The sequence below is a fragment of the Oenanthe melanoleuca genome, chromosome 7 (assembly GCF_029582105.1).
Source record: "Oenanthe melanoleuca isolate GR-GAL-2019-014 chromosome 7, OMel1.0, whole genome shotgun sequence".
NCBI lineage: Eukaryota > Metazoa > Chordata > Aves > Passeriformes > Muscicapidae > Oenanthe > Oenanthe melanoleuca.
Window position 1 is genome coordinate 26,775,812 of NC_079341.1, and position 18,055 is coordinate 26,793,866.

The 18,055-nt window shown below is 40.6% G+C and overlaps 1 protein-coding gene across 1 annotated transcript in view; it reads left to right on the plus strand.

Moving 5' to 3' along the window:
• PDIA5 (protein disulfide isomerase family A member 5) overlaps nt 1–18,055 on the plus strand; it is a 97,353-nt gene that overhangs the window by 67,703 nt on the left and 11,595 nt on the right. Inside the window, exons 14-15 of the mRNA XM_056496844.1 lie at nt 2,320–2,450; nt 16,467–16,537. Of these exons, the coding sequence (XP_056352819.1) occupies nt 2,320–2,450; nt 16,467–16,537 (202 nt within the window). The remainder of the gene's footprint in view (nt 1–2,319; nt 2,451–16,466; nt 16,538–18,055) is intronic.

Consider the following 18,055-nt stretch of genomic DNA (forward strand, 5'->3'; position numbering starts at 1 on the left):
TTTTCTCTTTCCAGCATTTTAGAGCCAATGCCTAGAATTCCACCCATGTGGGGCTGAAGGAAAGCCAACAAGACCAACAAAACCAGCACCTTTGAGTGCACTAACCAACTTTTCTTGAGAGATGTGTTGAAATATTCAGAATTAAGTTTGATATTAAAATGATCACAATAATTCCATTTCAAATTAAATTGCTGGTACAATTCTCTCTTTAAGTATGCATTATGTATGCATGTATGTAAAAGTATGCATATATATATATTTAAAATATGCATTTTCTTTAGATACTGTAAGCCTAATGTATTTTTTGCATTAGTCAAGGGGAAGAAAACCTGCCAGAGTTTTGTGAATATTTTAATCATTTAACTATTACGTGCAGTTGGCATGAGGAATGTAATCTTTTTTTTCTCCTCTTATTTGGTGGGAGAGGAGGTTTTGTGGGTTTTTTTGGTTTCTCCTCTTCTCTTCTCTTCTCTTCTCTTCTCTTCTCTTCTCTTCTCTTCTCTTCTCTTCTCTTCTCTTCTCTTCTCTTCTCTTCTCTTCTCTTCTCTTCTCTTCTCTTCTCTTCTCTTCTCTTCTCTTCTCTTCTCTCTTCAGAGCTCTGACTGCTTCAAAGCAGGTAATAAATATGGTCTGTCAGTATTGTTGTAGCATGTTGAGGAGCTTTATCTGTCTTTTAGTTTTAGACATGCTACTGCCTGGCCTCCCTGCCCACTCAAGCTCCAGGCTGCTTTATCTTTATTGTATATGAAGTTATTGTCCTTGTTTCACTGCTTTGCTCAACTCTTTTGAGCACTGTGTAGTATGTAGTGAGTTAAACAGTCAGGCTGATGCTGCCTGTACATACTGGTAGGTGAATAAGCAATGAGGAACAGGGAAGGGGTGTTAATTCTTCTGGATCCTGCTGCGACTCTTGAAGACTTTTGTCTGCAGCCTCAGCTAGTCAGTAGTGCAGGTGAAGCCCAGACAACTTGTCTCCTGCTCTTGGCTCCTGAATGTTCTCCCAGCTAGAGATGCAGTAGAATAACATCCTTACATCCTTGTTTTCTGACCAGGGATAGGATTGACACAACTGCAGTGAAGCTGGTGGAAATAGGGATGCATCTGAGGTGGAGGCTGGTGATAAAAGTACAGCTTGTGGAGACACATCTCAATGGTGGTTGCAGCCATGCAGGTTTTGGCTGTGGTTGCTCACTGGTGTTTCTGCTGCCATATCAGGTTGTTACCAGTTGTTGGGTAGCTTATTCCAGGTTAGCTTGGAAAAGCTTGTGTGAGAGTAAGTCACACCTCTGTAACTGTAATCAATGACAGCTCACAACTCGTGGAGGGATTGAGCTAAAGGACACACTGTGTAAGTCTCTAACTCTTTATTTAAAACACATCTAAGTCTCTCTGAAAACTGGAAAATGAGTAATGGTGGAAATACAACAAATGACCACCAAGTGACCTTGAGAAGAATTTTAAAAACTGAGGTTTTTTCCACTTGGTTTTTATGTACCTGATGCAACTTTAAATGGTGTCATTCAAAGTGTCAGGAAAGTCTGAAAAGCTAATTTATTACCAAGGTGACATATGAAGGTCTTTATACCGTGGCACCATTCTGATGATTTTATGTAAGTAATCACTGTTTAAGATACAGCAGGAATGAATTTAATGAATCTGAGAGAGGTCTGTGAGCTAGTGAATAGCAGCATTTTTGTTAGAGACGCTCTGGGTGTGCAGGATTGCTCTGATCTAGCCAGTATGTGCAGTCATAATTGAAACCTGACATTCTCTTTACCAAAGCAAAATATTCTGGTTCAGTCACCCCCAGTATTCCAAGTGGAACGATGCTGATTTTTGCATCCTGGCTTTAATATCTGAATTCTAGAGAAGGTCATGAAATTCTTTACAGAAGTTTGCATGATAGTGGTAAAGAGTACAAAAAGGATGTTTGAATGGAAGATGCTGTTCTATATCAGTTGCCTTTTGATTCCACCTGCTTGCTGTTCTTCTCAGTTCATGCCTGTGGATTATGCAGTGATATGTATCCATATTTTTTCCACACAGATGTTGGTTGCAGTGTAGGAAGTCTTTATTCAACATTTCTACTCGTCTGCCTGACTATGGTCACTTAAATTTTATTTTTGTTGAGTTCCAGAAATTAACCTGCATCTTTTTTGCTGTTGCCTGGTGCTGGAAATACTGAATATGTCTTTCTACTGCACAGGCACCCTGAAGGATTTTTCATATCATATGTGCTAATTATGACCAGGACTATGCTCTCCCTTTATCTTCTTCCAGAAACATTTTCGAACCAATTTCATTGTGTGTCTTTTCTAGTCCCGAAGCACCACCTCCACCTGAGCCTGCATGGGAAGAGAAACAGACCAGTGTTATCCATCTTGCTGGAGAAGACTTCAGGGAGTCCTTGAAGAAGAAGAAGCACACCCTTGTCATGTTCTATGCACCATGTGAGTAAATAACCTCTCTAAGAGGATGGGTTTTATAAGCCCTACATTCACTATGAAATCCTGAATTAATTCCCTCACTGTCCCCAGACTTTTCACGGTAAAGAGCTGATTCTGAATATAAGTGCATGATAGAATCATTGGCACCATCATTTTGTAACTTTATAAATGGAAACAAAACAGTATATAATGGTTATATTATTTAATGCAGACACCAAAGCAGGCAGCAATACAAAAACAAAGCAGATTTATTTTTCCTCTGCTGCATTTTATGGTCTATATAACAAAGTGTGATCCTTTATAGTAGCACAGTGGACATGCAGAGCCTGATTCATTAGTGCAGCACTTCAGTAGTGAAATCAATACAGTGGTGTAGGAGGAATCAGTCCACGAGGTGGAGAACAAATTTTGATGGAATAAATTTTGTCAGTAATAAATCTGCATTTAAGTCTCCACTGGGACTAGGGGCATAACTTCCTCCTCCCAGATTGTTTTGCATGCATCACATAATCACTTTGTTTTTGAAGCTCTTGAGGATATTTCTAGAGAAGTTAAGAATCAGGCCTTTTATAAATAAGGTGAATGAGAGGAACCTCTTCAGTTTTCCTGTGCTGCCCCAGAGACAGGCAGACTAGGTACAAGTTGTTAACTTTTGAGGGGTTTATCAAAGGGAGAAGATAATCCAAGTATTTATTATTAGATACTATTAATGTGCCTTTATCTCACCATGAATCAGCGCCCCAGATGCAAAAAAAAACTTCTTCCATATCACATGGCCAGCAATTAATGGATAACTTTCAGATAAACAGTTACCAACTTCCCATTAAATCTTCCCATTAAATCAAAGGTATTTTCCATAAAGAGAGAAAAACGTTCTTAATGTTTAATCAGGCAGCCCCTTATTTTACTTTTCTGTTACAGAATTAAACATGATGCTTTGGGGCTTATATGAAGGGATGTGGGAGAAAGCAGGGGTGCAATTCATGAGGGAGATTTCTGGAAGGTTGTAAAATAAAATGGAAGGGGACATAATCCCTTCTCCAGTCCAGTTCCCACCACCTATTGGCTAAAAATTGCCTGTGTGCCAGGAATTTCTGATTCATGGACCTTAGCTAGTTAAGAGGAAATTGTATTTTAAAATCAAATGATTGCACATGAAATGGTAAGATTTAGGAAGCATGATGGAACTTGCCTGATGGGCTAATTTTTTGCCATTTGATTTCCACCCTTACAGGAGGGGTGAGTAAAGATCAGCCTGGCCCTTTCTGTTATGAGCAGGCTGTAAAAGCAAGGCTTGTATGATGCAAAACTGTTGGGTCCTTTGAGGCTGCACTTCACACACATTTTTGCACTGTTTTTGACACAGTGCTGCTGAGACCACCTGTATACAGGACAGAGAGGTGTTAACTGGAACCCCGTGACTCCTGAGGCAGCATTGCTGTGTGGTGTCAGTACGTGTGTCATGCACAGTTTCTGATTTGTCAGATTTGTTCTCTCTAAATGTGAAAGTGTCTGTGAGCAAAGCACAAAGCAGGCACACACAGGGACTGAAAGTAGCCTGCATTTTGTTGGATGCAGAGGAAAGTACCAGATGAGTACTTTAAATCTCCATTTTCTATTAAATAAACATTAATGCAGTAGAATAATTGCAATGATTCAAACCACTATATTTTTTCAGCTTGTGTGCAGTGATAATGTGCTTCTTGATACATTTGGTAGATTAGCTTTTGTTTACCATCTTCTCAATCTTGAGACTTCTTGGAACTTCCATTGCCAATTAATCTTAACTTACTTATTTTAGTGCTGAAGAAACACTGCTAAAATTTCAAGGTTCCATTACCTCAGATAATTTTCTTTTTCTATTCAAATCCACATCTTGGGTCAGAGCAGACTCACAGTATGCTACTCCATTCACTTGTGACTCTGGCAGCATTTGTTACACTTACACATATGCTGAGATATTTTAGGATTCGGGGGGTGTGTATACATGCATTTATAAAGTATGTTTATATATAAATATTTATGCTAAGAAATGTATCTCTCATCTGTCATTAGAATTTAAAGCAGAAAGTTGAGTATTCTGACCTTTGTCAAGCTTTCAGCTGGAGAGACAAACCTTTAGGCAAAGGCCACAGATATATATCTTAGATGCAAATTAAAATGAGATCTGCCTTTTCTGTGGCAGCGTCCAGTCCAAATTACTTAATATGTAAAAGAGAACCACCAATCTGCTGCTGTCCAATAACTCAGGGCTGAGCTGAGCAGGGCTTTAATGGTACTGAACAGTGCTTCACAGTGATTTAGCTCTGGAGAAGACTGCTACATCCACATGGAAAATATAGGGAACTTATTACTCTCTCTCCCAGAACATGGTGAAGCGTAAAGGTTATTCCTCATGCCTGTGGAATATTTTAAGGACTGAGAATCAGAATCAGAACGGTGCAAATTTCTGGGGGGAAAAGTCCAGTCCTTCAGACTTGACCACAGAGGTCTTGATTTCACATTCCCATTCCTGCCTGGTGGCATCTGTGAGCTGTAATGACTGATTTGGGGTAGGAGGCAGGAAGAGGGGCAGGTTCCCAATACTGACTTGGGAAAAAGTGCCTGCTGCAGAAAACCCAGGTTTACTTTTATAACTGTTTGGCTTTGTCCAAAAATGGGGAGAGGAGACAACTAGTCTGAGTATGGTTTGGTGTGCACATGGAGCCTGGTACATGGATGATGAGGATTTGGGGGCTATAGTCTGTATTGGGAAGTGAGCCAAATGGACAGGAGCAGGTAGACTGCAGTGCTGAACCAGCCAGGGCTGGCAGGGCAGTGGCTGCAGGTCTGTGCTCTACACCCAGAGCTTGGTTTAACACTTGCAGCACTAAAGCAAGGTGTCCTGGGCCAACACGTTTGTATGAGTGCCTCTTCTGGGATCAGAGCTCTGACTTTTCTTTCTTCTTTCTCTTATGTCTTCCCTGTTCATGTAGCTTATCTGGATGTGTTTTATCTGCATTTTTGCTTTTATGTGCTCTCTCCACTCCGTTATTCCAGATAATTGAGATTTGACTTTGACAATGCATTAAATTTTAACCTCCTACTACTGTAGCACTGAAAACTGTGCAAAATAGAATCAGTTGGTTGTGATTAGTTGTCAGAATCACAAAGGGTAACAAAAGTTCCAGTAAATAATGTCTTTATAGTTGGAGATATTTTTGCTGCATTACTCAAACAGAATAAAGAGGGGAAAAAAGAATGATTGCAGTGAAGTAAGACTCTTCTCTGCAGTGCCCAGGGACAGGACAAGAGGCAAAGGGCTCAAACTGAAACACAGGAAAGTTTGTTTAAACATTTAGAGGAAGTGGTGGCTTTTTTACTGTGGTTGTGGTTATTTGAACAAGTCGATCCAAGAGGCTCCGTCCTTGGAGATATTCAAAACCCAACTGGAGACAATGCTGGGCAACCTGCTGTAGTTGACCCTGTTTTGGGCAAGGGAGTCAGACTAGATGATCTCCAGAAGTTCCTTCCAACACAGCAATGCTGTATTTCTCAGGATAGTTATACTGGAGTTTGAGATACACAGTAGGGTTTGTTGTGTTTGGTTTTGTGGATTGTGGTTTGGGTGTTATTCCCCTTCTCAAAAAGTTCTGATTTTCTCTAAACAGGAAAGGCTTAATAACACCCCCTGCTAATTCCTGCACAGAAACAGAAAATGTCCGCTTTCAAGTTCCAAAAATGTCATTTTTTGTTGAGATTGCTGCTTCTAAAGAGGCTACAAATGAATCAATTGTGTCAAAAAAGAATTATATATAATAGACCAGTCATTAACAAGTCCAAATAATGGGGGGAGGGCACTCTGTTTTTAGATCAGTCACTTTTAATGGCAGGACTCAGCACTTAACCAAATTCATTCAGTTTTTAATTTTAGTGTCAAAACACGAGTTAATAAGCACTTCTAAAAAATAAAGATTTTCAGCAGCAATAGGAAGTGGTTGGGGGGAAGTGCTCCCTTTTAATGGTTCATAAGAGGGGCAGTTGCCAATGTTATTGACTTGCCAAATGGCCTCAATCTGTGGGACTCAACAGGGTTTACAGAATGGATATTTTTAATAAATGCTTTGCTGGGAGCTGATTTCTGGTTCTGTGTTCAGCAGTGAAACTTTCACTTCACTGGAAATTAATTTCATCTGCTGGAAAAAGTTATTTTCTGGTGAAGCCTAACCCACAGGGCTTAACTAGAGAACACACAGAAGTAAACCATCCTGAGGATGATTTTAATGAGGGACTTTTGGATGGAGCAAGTGGCTGTACTACTGTAAGAGGCTGTGCAGTTAAAGACATCAGCCTCCTTGGTTCTTCACTTAAACTTTTTTGTAGGGTTTTTCTTTCAGGGCTGGAAGAAGTGAATGAAGGTGCTTATTTTGTGTTGCATCTGACAAAGAGTCAGCAGACTCTGGGATGTTTTTGGAGCCATGAAAAGGGTGTGTGTTGATCTGAGGTGCTTGTGGGAGATAGTACCTGGGTATTGTTCTGATGTAAAACGAACAGAGTAAAGCAGTGATATTGACATTATTGCTGTGGATGGGTCAACCATTAAGAAGTAACTGGGAAATCAGACAGGACCTTCCTCAGCAGTAAGAAATCAGACAGGGATCTGACTAGATGACTTGTGCACATCCCTGTGTGTTTCATCAGGAGCACATAAAACGCTGAGAGCTAAACAAACCTGCATTCATTTTACCCACAAAGTTTGTTCAAAATATTAATTATTCTGTATCCTGGTATGCTCCTTCTCTGTGTTTTCACAGCAAAACTGCTTGGTTTCTTCTGTCCAAGCTACACATCAAGGAATATCCAATGACAAAAAGCACTTGGCTGAGAGTCCTTGCCAGAGTGGGTCACACTGTGAGCACAGACAGTCCACATGGCTTTTATCTGTTAGTGCTGACAGCCAGGAGGGCAGTGTGCTGCTCCCACCCTGGGACCCAAGCTGTCATTGAAAAGCTGTTCTGAAGGAAGCAGTAGTGTTTTCTTTTCATCCTTCCTGTTTTTTGGAGCAAGCTTGGACAAAGCTGATTGTGCCATGTCTCATCCTTTGCACAGGCAGTTTTGGGGAGTTAATGCTGTGTTTTGGTTAAGCTGCACTGCTTGAAAAAAAACATGGCAAATTCTATAGGCTGTGAGGCCTCAGCCTGTGGCTGCTGGGCCTGAGATGAGCTGTCTGGGTCTCTGCTGGGTCACTCAGCAGACTTGGGTGACATAGTTCTGTGTGAAGTATGCACAGAGGGGGAGAATATACTCAACAATTGAGCTTATGAGTTCAGATGTGCGTAGCAAAGCAGCAGCAGAGATGTATTTAGTGTCCCACGATGGCCTCAGATTGGCTCCCACCAAGAGGTTTTCCTGTCACTTGCAAGCACATCTTGTTAAGTTTTGATTAGGAGGCCGTATCAAAGAGCCTGAGCAAAATGTGTGTGTTTGTAAATGAAGCTTAAGCTATCAAAAAATTATTAAAAACATGCTGAACAGAAGAATCCCTTTCAAGGCAAAAAATCCTTGCAGGAAGGATTTTCTGGATGTTGACTGAGGCAGAGGCAAGGTCTGTACCCTCTGATAATGAGGCTTTACATCCTGTGTGGGCTGGCACTGCAGAATTTTGATATGTTAGCTCTGCCACTAACTGCTTTCTCTCCTGCATCAGTGATGCTCTTGTTACGGGTGCATTACTGAGGTGTGTTCTTGTCAGTGTAAATAGTGCTAATGCCACAGAGCCCCTTAACAGGCTGGATTTGATAGAGGATGAATTTATAGACTGGTCTCTGCAATCAGGCTGGCAGAACTGCTCTTAGCCCTGGTGTTTGTGCTGAGGAGAATAATTAGTGCCAAGAGAACAGTTTGAACTGCTCTCAAGTCAGAAGTTGAGGTGCTTCCCTAGACTGTGCATAACCATCACAGAGTGCTCACAGTGACTGTGGTGGAATGGTGACATTAAACTAAAAGTTCTTGGGGTGATTCGTGTTTGTAAGCCTAAAATGATGGTTAATTGCTTGGTTAATTGCTGCTGCCAAGCTTTGTTTGAGCTACACAGGCCAGTGACACAGTGGAAATGCAGGTCTGCTGGAAGTGACACTCAGGTTTGTTCTGGGTGTATCTGTTGATCTTTATACCCTTTCTGTCCAGAGGTGACTTGCTGTACAGCTTTCCATCTCAAAGGATTGTTTGTTGCCAAATGCTGAGTGCTGGTATTTGTCTGTGATTCACTGCAGTCAGTCATATCCTTGTTTTTTGGAATTTTGTGCCGAGTCTTTTTACTCTCCTCACTTTGCAGTTTGACCTGTTCTGATGACTTTGTTGCTGTTGTTCATATCTTATGGCTATGGTTTCCCAATAATTTGGGTTTTGTTGTTTTGTCTCTTTTGTATGCCTTCAGGGTATTACAAAATAAGAGTTCAGATAGCTTGGGAAGAAACTCAACAAAATCCACCAGCAGGCTGTGAAATTTGGAGTAGTTTGCTTGTAGTTAAGAGTAGTCTGACAAGCCTTGGTTGACCTGATGCTTAACTGAAAACCTCATAACATTTTTCAAATCAAAGGACATGTCACCCTCTTTCAATTACTAATGTCTTGTGCCTTAGAGATATGATTATACTATGGTGTCAGGTCATCAAATGAGCTTTGAGTCCAGATATGCAATAAAAGGGCCCTCCAGTTCTCTACTGGTAAAACAAAGTGAATTAACCTTTCAGTTACATCTCCAAATGCCTTTCTCAGATCTGCCTGTGGATTCAATAACTCCTGTAGCCACACCAATTGCATTGGTTTAGCAGTATGCCCCTTTTCAGCTCTTATCTGTGCAATTACTGTGGCCTGTCTTTCCTTGATTAACCAAGTAATATTCTTGTTTTAATTCTAGTTAATCGCTTGGAACTCTTGAAGTGAAACAGGCTTTGCTTGACTCTGTGGTGTAGCAGCTCCTGGGCTGCCTTTGATAGCTGTGCAGAGTTGCTGCTTACACTTGCTCAGGATTGCAGTCATTTAAAAACCAATAACGGAGGGCACTATCTACCCCTGCTATTTAAACGGTGATGATTTCAAGCAGAGATGGGGAATTGGAAAGTCATTCTCTGCTCTGCACTTTGCACGCTGAGGGCTCCATCCTGCCACGTGCTGAGCCCTCTGAGGCCCCAATGGTTTCACAGCTGAACAAATGGAGTCAGCACCTTGCAGCCTGGCTCCCTGTCAGGCAGGATTGTGAGTCACTTAACCTCTTCCTGACTCTGTTTAACCTTGGATGTAATGACAGAGGGGGATAATCACGTCTGTCTCTCTCAGGGGCAATTTGAAGCGTAATTAATTGATATTAGTTAAAGCATTTGAGATCACCCGTTGAGAGGTACTAAAGGAAGTGGGGGGCTGAGGGGGGAACAGAGCCCTTTCTCATGCTGAGGGCAGAGCACAGACAGCATAAATGCCACGGTCTTGCAAATCACTGGGCTTTCAGATCTCCTCTAAGGAGTTGGCCAGGACTTTGTTATGAAAGTACTGACAGTTTAAGTTTGTGTATTTAATATGAAAGCAGTCTACATTATAATGTGTGGGTGTTTAAACTATCTCCTTGAAAAAAAATCTCATGTAAAATATATGCACATCCCTTTGCTACTTTATTTATCAAGATTTTATTATGTACGAGATGCTAAAAACATTCACAGCAGCAACATGGGTAGTGTTATAAATCATTGCATATTAATGATGGGCAGAAGGTATAAGGCAGTGCTTTCTGAAGTCAGAATGCCCGATCTGTGCTGCTGTAGTGCTGTAGTTGGGATGCTCAGGTTAGGTTTGGCAGGGGCTGTTGTCCTTGCCTGGCCTCCTGCAGCTCTGGCCACTCGGAGATGGTGACACGAGGACAGCCAGACCATGTCACTGCTGTGGCAGTCTCAGCTCAGCGATGCAAGTCAAGGACAGCTGTCTTCTGATCAGGTAGAGAGCCCTGTGTGAAAGCATCTTTTTTAGAAAAACCATTTCCTTTCAGACTAAAAATCACTAGTGATGGGGAATGTGAATTTCCATCTAAATTTGACTGGCTTCAGCACGCAGCCAGCTCTGAAGCTTACTCAGCCTTTGGCACCTTGAATAGCTCGTTATAATGAAATTTAGAGACTGACTTTTCTCGATTTCTATCACTTCTTAATCTTTGGATTTAGGCTGTTGACACACTAAGCTTCCTGACTCTCTTTGCCATGAAACACGTCTTTCAGTTCTGTTGTTTTTCATATGGGTCCTCTCAAGCCCCTCCAGTTTGAACTCATGGTTGATCTGTGGGCCCAGAACTGCAAACAGCATTTCAGAAATCCAAGCCTAGAGGCCCCCTCTACATCTGATTACTATTTTAATTTATATATTCAGTGAAGTTCCTTTTGACAACTCCATTATTTTTTTTCAAAACTATATCGCCAGAATTGTTTGGATTTCTTTCCTTCTTCTTTCTTAGGGTTTGACGTTAGGGTTAGGGTTAGGGTTTGGGTTTGAGTTAGGGGTTAGGGTTTAGGGTTTGGTGTTAGGGTTAAGGCTTATGGGTTAGGGTTTGGGTTAGGGCTACCCTAAATGAATTAGAAGGAAAAGAAATACAAACAATTCTGGCAATATAGTTTTGAAAAAAAATAATGGAGTTGTCAAAAGGAACTTCACTGAATATATAAATTAAAATAGTAAGCAGATGTAGAGGGAGCCTCTATGCTTGGCATTTCTGAAATGCTGTTTGCAGTTCTGGGCCCACAAATCAACCATGAATTCAAACTGGAGGGGTTTGAGAGGACCCCTAAGGAAAACAACAGGGGCTTCCCCTCTGGTCAGGACCTCATCCACTCGAGGGCGGAGTTTGGATTTCTTTTCCTTCTAATACATTTAAAGCTCCTTATACACTTAAAATATCATTATTACCTCTGCTGACTGTAGATTCTGCTTTGATGTCCATTTGCTTCCTTTATCTATTTTGTACAAATTGTTAGCTTTTGATTTATATTCATTAAAAAACAACTTCACCTTTCTTCTGTGTGCTATGCTAATACAGCTTACACTCTTTTAAGGAAACTGAATTAACCTTGTACTCTTCAGCTGTAGAGAGGTTATATTATATCACTGGGCTCTGCAGTTTCAAATTAAACCAAGCATGAAGTAACTTAGCTGAAAGGATGTTTTTTCGATATTTAAGCAAATAGAAACCTCTGTTTTTGGAAAAAGGACTTGATTCCTTTAGGCAGTTCTGAAAATTTGCCACAATTTTATTTTAAATGTAATGAGGTGACTGTCTTACAACAGGGTGCATCTGTTTCATGCACTACTCTTGAGACATCTTTAGAATTGCCATCTGGTCCTAATACCTTTGTACACTGAAGTTCTAAGAATCTCTTAAGTTTCACTTTTCCCTCACTGTCATCTCCAAACAGTTAAATAGTTAAAAAAAAAAAAAAAAAAAGCTCTGTTCAATGAAAAGTCCTCCATTTGAATGTAATAAAGACATCTAGGTTATTCATTAGGTTGTTCCACTGCTTTGAAATCCTCTTTGCATCCCTTCTGCATCTCATGGGATCCTGCAATTATGGAAAATGTTTTCACAGGGTATTATTATGTCTGAAAATTTATCAAGTGGCTACCACATCATATCAATTTTGTGTCATTCTTACCTTACCTGAAAAATGGGTTTATATTATTTTTTCCTCAGTCTGCTTTTTTGCTTAAAAAACAAAAATTCAGTTCACAAGGTGATATGAGCATTTAGTTCCGTTTTTCTATTTCCCCATATCTTTGTTTTACATCATGTAACAAATGTGTTGTGGCATTGTTTTGGAAATCACATCTAGCTTAACCTTGCAGTTCTTTACTTCTTCACTGTCCTTAAAGCAGTGTTTCCACAAGAATGAAGTTCCAGCCCCTTTCTGTGCCCAAACCAATGCTGGCTCCTTGAATCTTTCCTCAGAGATACCCTGAGAAGGTGCTGTACCTTGGGGTTGTTCCTGCTATCAGTAAATGGAAAATAAGATGGGTTATATATTTTCCATCACTTCCTCTCCCTAAAGACCCACTAGTTTCCTTTAAATGCCTCTCTAATTAGAGGAGATTTAATCTGACTCCCTCTCCCCTCAGTGATAATGGCTCTGAGTGAAGCCTGCTTGCTTGCCTGCTTGATTTCCCTCGTCTGCTGTTCATCAGCCATTCCTCTTGAATTTTTCCCACAGAAACCATATTTCTCCATACACTGACTCAGTTGAGAACTACTTGGTTTTTAAGGTGAGGAATGTGATGGTGCCTGCTCTAACTGTACCACACCTACCAACTTTACAACATGGTAATGGTGGAGAAAAATCTTGTGGAAAATATTGGGTTTGTTTTAATTTTTAAATTTGAAGTATAAAGGCAGAGAGAACTTCAGAAGTCCTCAGCTGCAGGTTTTCACGTGGCTCCAGGGACCTGTGATTTCAGCAGGCAGCTCTCATGCCCCAGCAGGTCAGGGGGAGCAGATGCCACTATGGACTGTATGGGGGTCCTCCAGAGAGCCAGATTCTGAGCACAGAGCTGAGTGCCTGGCCAGGGCTCTATTAAAGCTGTGTTGTTTGCTGATTGTGAACAGGGAATGGCCTCAGCACATGCTACTGCAGGTGCCTGAGATGGCAAGTTCTCTTGTTTTCCTACCAGGTGATGCAACTGTATTTCTGCATTAGGAAATGGAGTTATCTTGAGATACAGGAATGATTAGAGGTTTTGAGTGCCAGTACTGGGATCCTGTGGAAAGGCTGGATGTTTCAGGAGCAGGTTGCTTTCCCATTTCTCAAGTCAGGCACAGGAAATTACTGTTAAGTTCACATCTGCTCTTAACCCTGTTGAGATCAAATTTGACACTGTTGTAAAAATGAAAAAAGAAAATTGTTAAAGCAAAGCCCTGCATCTGTGTTAGAAGGCTTGGCTCCCAGAAGTACTGCTTTTAATGTTGCTCAGTTAAAATTCCACTTCTTGTCCTTGCAGGAAGTCTGTGTGCTTACCATAGGATCCAAATTATTCAACTAAAATGAATTTTCCCCTTTGTTTAATCCATAGTGACTGAGAAGGGGCAGGACCTTTTGGTTCTTGACACCTTACCCACACCTTCATATGCCACTGGTTTAATCTCTTTCCATTGCAGCCTATCTGAAAAGTCCTTTGTAAGGAGGCTGCACACTTCCTATCCTCATGTACTGTGCTCAGTACATTTCCTTTCCTTGCACTTTGGAATCTAGAAGATAGTGTTAACACTTAAAATAAACGTGTGATAGTGGGTGTGAAGAGGGAATGGGGAGAACAAGTTTTCCGTCTGTCAAAATGAAGACATCAACCTCTGCTTTTATTTTTTTTGGCATGTGTGCTTTAAATAGAATGACTGGGTTGGGTGGCTTCCAAGTGTTTGCTGCATTTGGCAATCCTTCTAAGTTGTAACAGATGAAGTTCTGCTGTTCCATATGATGTGCTCCTTCCCCCTTTTTCAGTGACTCCTTGAAACTCCTTGGGAATTCAGTGTAGCATTCACATCTGTTCCGTGGATGGATGTCCAAGGCTAACAAAATGCCTACTGGACTTGGAGGCAGCTTTGCCAAAAGCCATATGGTTGTGTTTTAGTTTTGTGAGCACAGTGCAGTAAAGAAAGGAGGTTGGGCCAAGAGAGAAGTGAAGGGAGGAGGGATGGAGCTTCAGATGGGTGAATGAAGGTAACTTCTCATGATTTGGTATTGGATTTGGTATTTTTGTGTGGAAGTATATGCTTGTTATTTGTATTCTTATTTTCTTGTGGAATGTGGCTCATGAAGAGCTCTCACCTGCAACAACTTCACTAGGAGCTTTGAGAGAGGCCTTACTTTCCTGAAATAGCTTTTATTGAGGATTTAAAAGATGAAATCTACATCTGAAGCTCAAGATCATAAGCAAAAAATGAAACCTGAAAGATTTAAGTTTTTAGAAGCCTTTATGTTTTAGTGTAACAGTTGGAAGTGCTTTCCAGAAAAACTGCAGCATGTAGTTAAGAACAAGTGTTCCTGTTTTAGAGATGCCTGATTTTTATCCATTTTTTGTTTCTGAAATTCTTTTTAGATGTTGTCACCAGTTCTGATTTATTTGTGTAGAACAGTGTTAACAAATCAACTGAGGCTGTCCCCCCACAGTACAGGAAATTATCCAAGATTTTTTAAGAGGCAGGCTTGACCTGCAGGCTCTTCAGTATCAGGCAGACAGGCCAGACAAGTGGAAAGAGAGAAAATGGGTCACAAAGTGGGCTGATGGACATGGGAGCAGCCTGAAACCCTAGCCTCCTCCTCCTCTTTCTTCTCCCTCCTTTTCTCCCAGGCAGACACTGAACAACTCAGCAAGGTTAATAGTTTGCAAATGCACTATCTCCCACTGAAACACAGCAGCCATCGTGCTGCATAAAGAGTTTGAAGCCATTAAGATGGATTTACAGAAGTGCCTCAGTTTCCCAGAAAACTACTGGAAGCTACTGCATAGACTCTCAGTGTATTTACACAGATGTGTCACTGCAGTGCTTTCAGAATCCTCTTCTGAAGAAAGAAATGCTCTAAAATTCAAAGCAGTGCATGTAAGCAATGAAATCACATTTTGGTGAAGCTGGAAGGGGTATTCAGCCTTTCCTTTCTGGAAAGGGGTGTGCAGTGTTTATGCACAGATACTATTTCTCTTGTCAGCTGAAAGGGTGAGTGTGGCTTAGGAGGGTGGCTGCAAGTTTCCTAAGAGGGCATTTGTTCAGCCCTGATTTTAAAGTAACACAGACACTTGTTCATCATGTCAAATACTGATAAACAACAGTAGCATAAGCTGTAAATGGTGCTTGTGAGCAACTCATGTGTGATTTTTGTGTTCCTACCCGGAGATAATAGCAAGATGAACTCCTTTGCCAGCATTAAACAGGCTTGACTGAAGTGCGTCCATTTCTTTTTTAATGTGTATCTATGCAAAAAATAGTGTACTGAGCCTTTGCTTGGGATCAGCCTCTCTGCTGGGTTTGAAAAAAAAGTAATTTATTACACATATGCAGGTATTGTCCTTTTCAAAGCCTTACTTAGTATAGTAATGATGTTTTGAGAGTAGTTTAGATTATTCATGTACAATAATTTGTAGACATTGCTTCTGAATTACGAGCACTCAATCAAGAGAACAGTTCTAATTTCCCTTCTGTGACTTCTGAAATGTTTGAGTAAAATCAGTGTGTATTTAAGCAAGGGATCACCTGGCCTTTTGTTCAATGCTGCAGTGGTACAAAGAAGTATCAGCTCATCTCCCATACAGAGCTCTGGGATTCCTGTGTGCTGTGTCTATAAAACTCTTCAGGGGTTGCCCATTTGTGGTGAAGAGCAGGAAGGTCTCCAGGCAGATCAGCAGCAGTCATCCTAACCTGGGACTGATGTCTGCTCTCCATCCATGAAAGATACTTGGCCTATTGGACTTGCTTCTCTTCCCCTCCCTTATGTTCTCAGTGGCTTGGCTTTAACACAGGCCATTTCTAAATACTTATAAATGTTCCCAGCAATTTCCTTTCCGACTTCCAGCCTCCTTCTGTTCCCACCTGTGCTGTCTTTATTCCCATGCCCAAATGTAGTTGGTATCTGTGGCAACAGCAGTAATAACCTACCTGGCAATGACAGGAGGTACAAAGCAGGGCAGTGGTCTGTCTGTGGCTGGTACACTTGAAGTGCCCTTAGGGGACTGGTGATGGAGAGGAGCCCCTGCACCATGTCCCCTATTATGAGATGTTGTGTAATAGTAAATGTACACCTAAACTCCTTGAAGTCACAGACATTGTAAACATGTGCTTACTTTCACATAGTTGATACAGGGTCCACACATGCTTTGTTCTGCTCATTCCAGAACTGGAAAGCTCCTGTCTAGAGTGACTTTTTATTCAAATTTTGCACTGATTCACCTTGTGTCTTGAGTTTGTCCCACTATCTTTCCTACAACTACAGTTTATGATGTCTTTTTTTTTCCTGTGTCAAACAGGGTGTCCTCACTGTAAAAATGCCATTCCACATTTCACAACTGCTGCTGAAGTCTTTAAAGAAGATCGCAAGGTAACTTGCTGTTAATTATTTCTGTGATATTTAAGAATGTTTCCTATAATTTATAATTTATAGGCTTTTTTTTTTGTTTATTGTTTATTGATAAGGTACTATGTTTGTATGTAAAATTGCTGTTACACTAAAAGAAATGTATCTGCATCATAGGGGTTGTATCTTTTATGGCCAAATTGAGTTACACTTCCAACCTGTTCTGTTTTCCCTAATTTGCTGTCTTTTATGTTTAAGTCTTTGTGTAAGAGTTACTTATGAAGTGAAACACAATTCTTTCTCATGGAGGGATTAAATGAAGATAATTAATATTATCTCTATTATCTCCATTCTCCTTCAACTTTTGTCAGCTGTTGGGGTACGTGTAGAGAAACCACAAGTTGTATGACAGTCCCAAAGACTCAATCATATAACTAACTAATCCTTGCTTGCATAGCACAAAGTGTATCATTGTAAGTTGGCTGACTTGAGCACAGGATGCTCTTCTAGGACCCTGATGCTTCAGCCTTCAAAATGCATCCAATGGCTGAATCACACTGTGTAATTTCCTTGCATCAGCTGAACCATTTTTTTTTAACTGAGCACATCCAGATCTAGGATTTAGAAAACAAACAAACAAAAAAAAACCAAAAAACAAACAAACAAACAAAAAAAAACAAACGAAAAAAAACCAAACAACCCCCCCCCCAAAAAAACCAAACAAAAACCAACCAAACAAACAAAAAAAAAAAACCAAAAAAAAAAAACCAAAAAAAACCCCAAAAACCTTGAGCCCCTAGATTTAACAGATAACTAGCTAGGAACCTGTTTATTATCTTTCAGTGAACCGTATTTCATTCTGATCTCTGAATTTGTTCCAACTTCATAATCGCTTTGTGTTTTGGTATGGCAAGAAAAAGATTTGGCAATTTAATATGTAAATTGCTCTGTACACCTTCCTCAGGAGGGGAAACAGAGAGGGAGATGCTGAGTTCTTCTCCCTGCAATCCAGTGATAGGACATGTGGGAATAATTCAAAGCTGTGCCAGGGAAGGTTCTGACTGTACAGTAAGAGATTCTTCTTTACCAAGCAGATGATCAGTCCCTGAACAAGCTTCCTTAGAGAGGTGGTCAATGCCCTGAGCCCATCAGTGTTTAAGGGACATTTGGACAAAATCTTAACCACAGGCTTTGCCTTTTGCTCAGCTCTGAATTAGTCTGGCAGCTAACTAGATAATCCTTGTAGGTCCCATCCAGCTAAAATAGTTTATCTTATTCTGTGTTCTAAATGAAGAGATAACTTTGTAACAGTTGTACTCCATAACAGCAGAATTTTTGTAATTTTTTTTCTTTTCCTCTCCTCTGTTCTGTAACTCAAAGAAAATGCATCAGATTGACAAGGAACAAATCATTCTTGTATCACTGACTGCATAAATTAGGAGTCTATCACTTCTGCCCTCTGGCACACAGAAGATTCATAGGCATGCAGCTTTTAGTTCTCCTACTGCTGTAAATTACTTTGGTCAGATGCCTTTTGGTTAC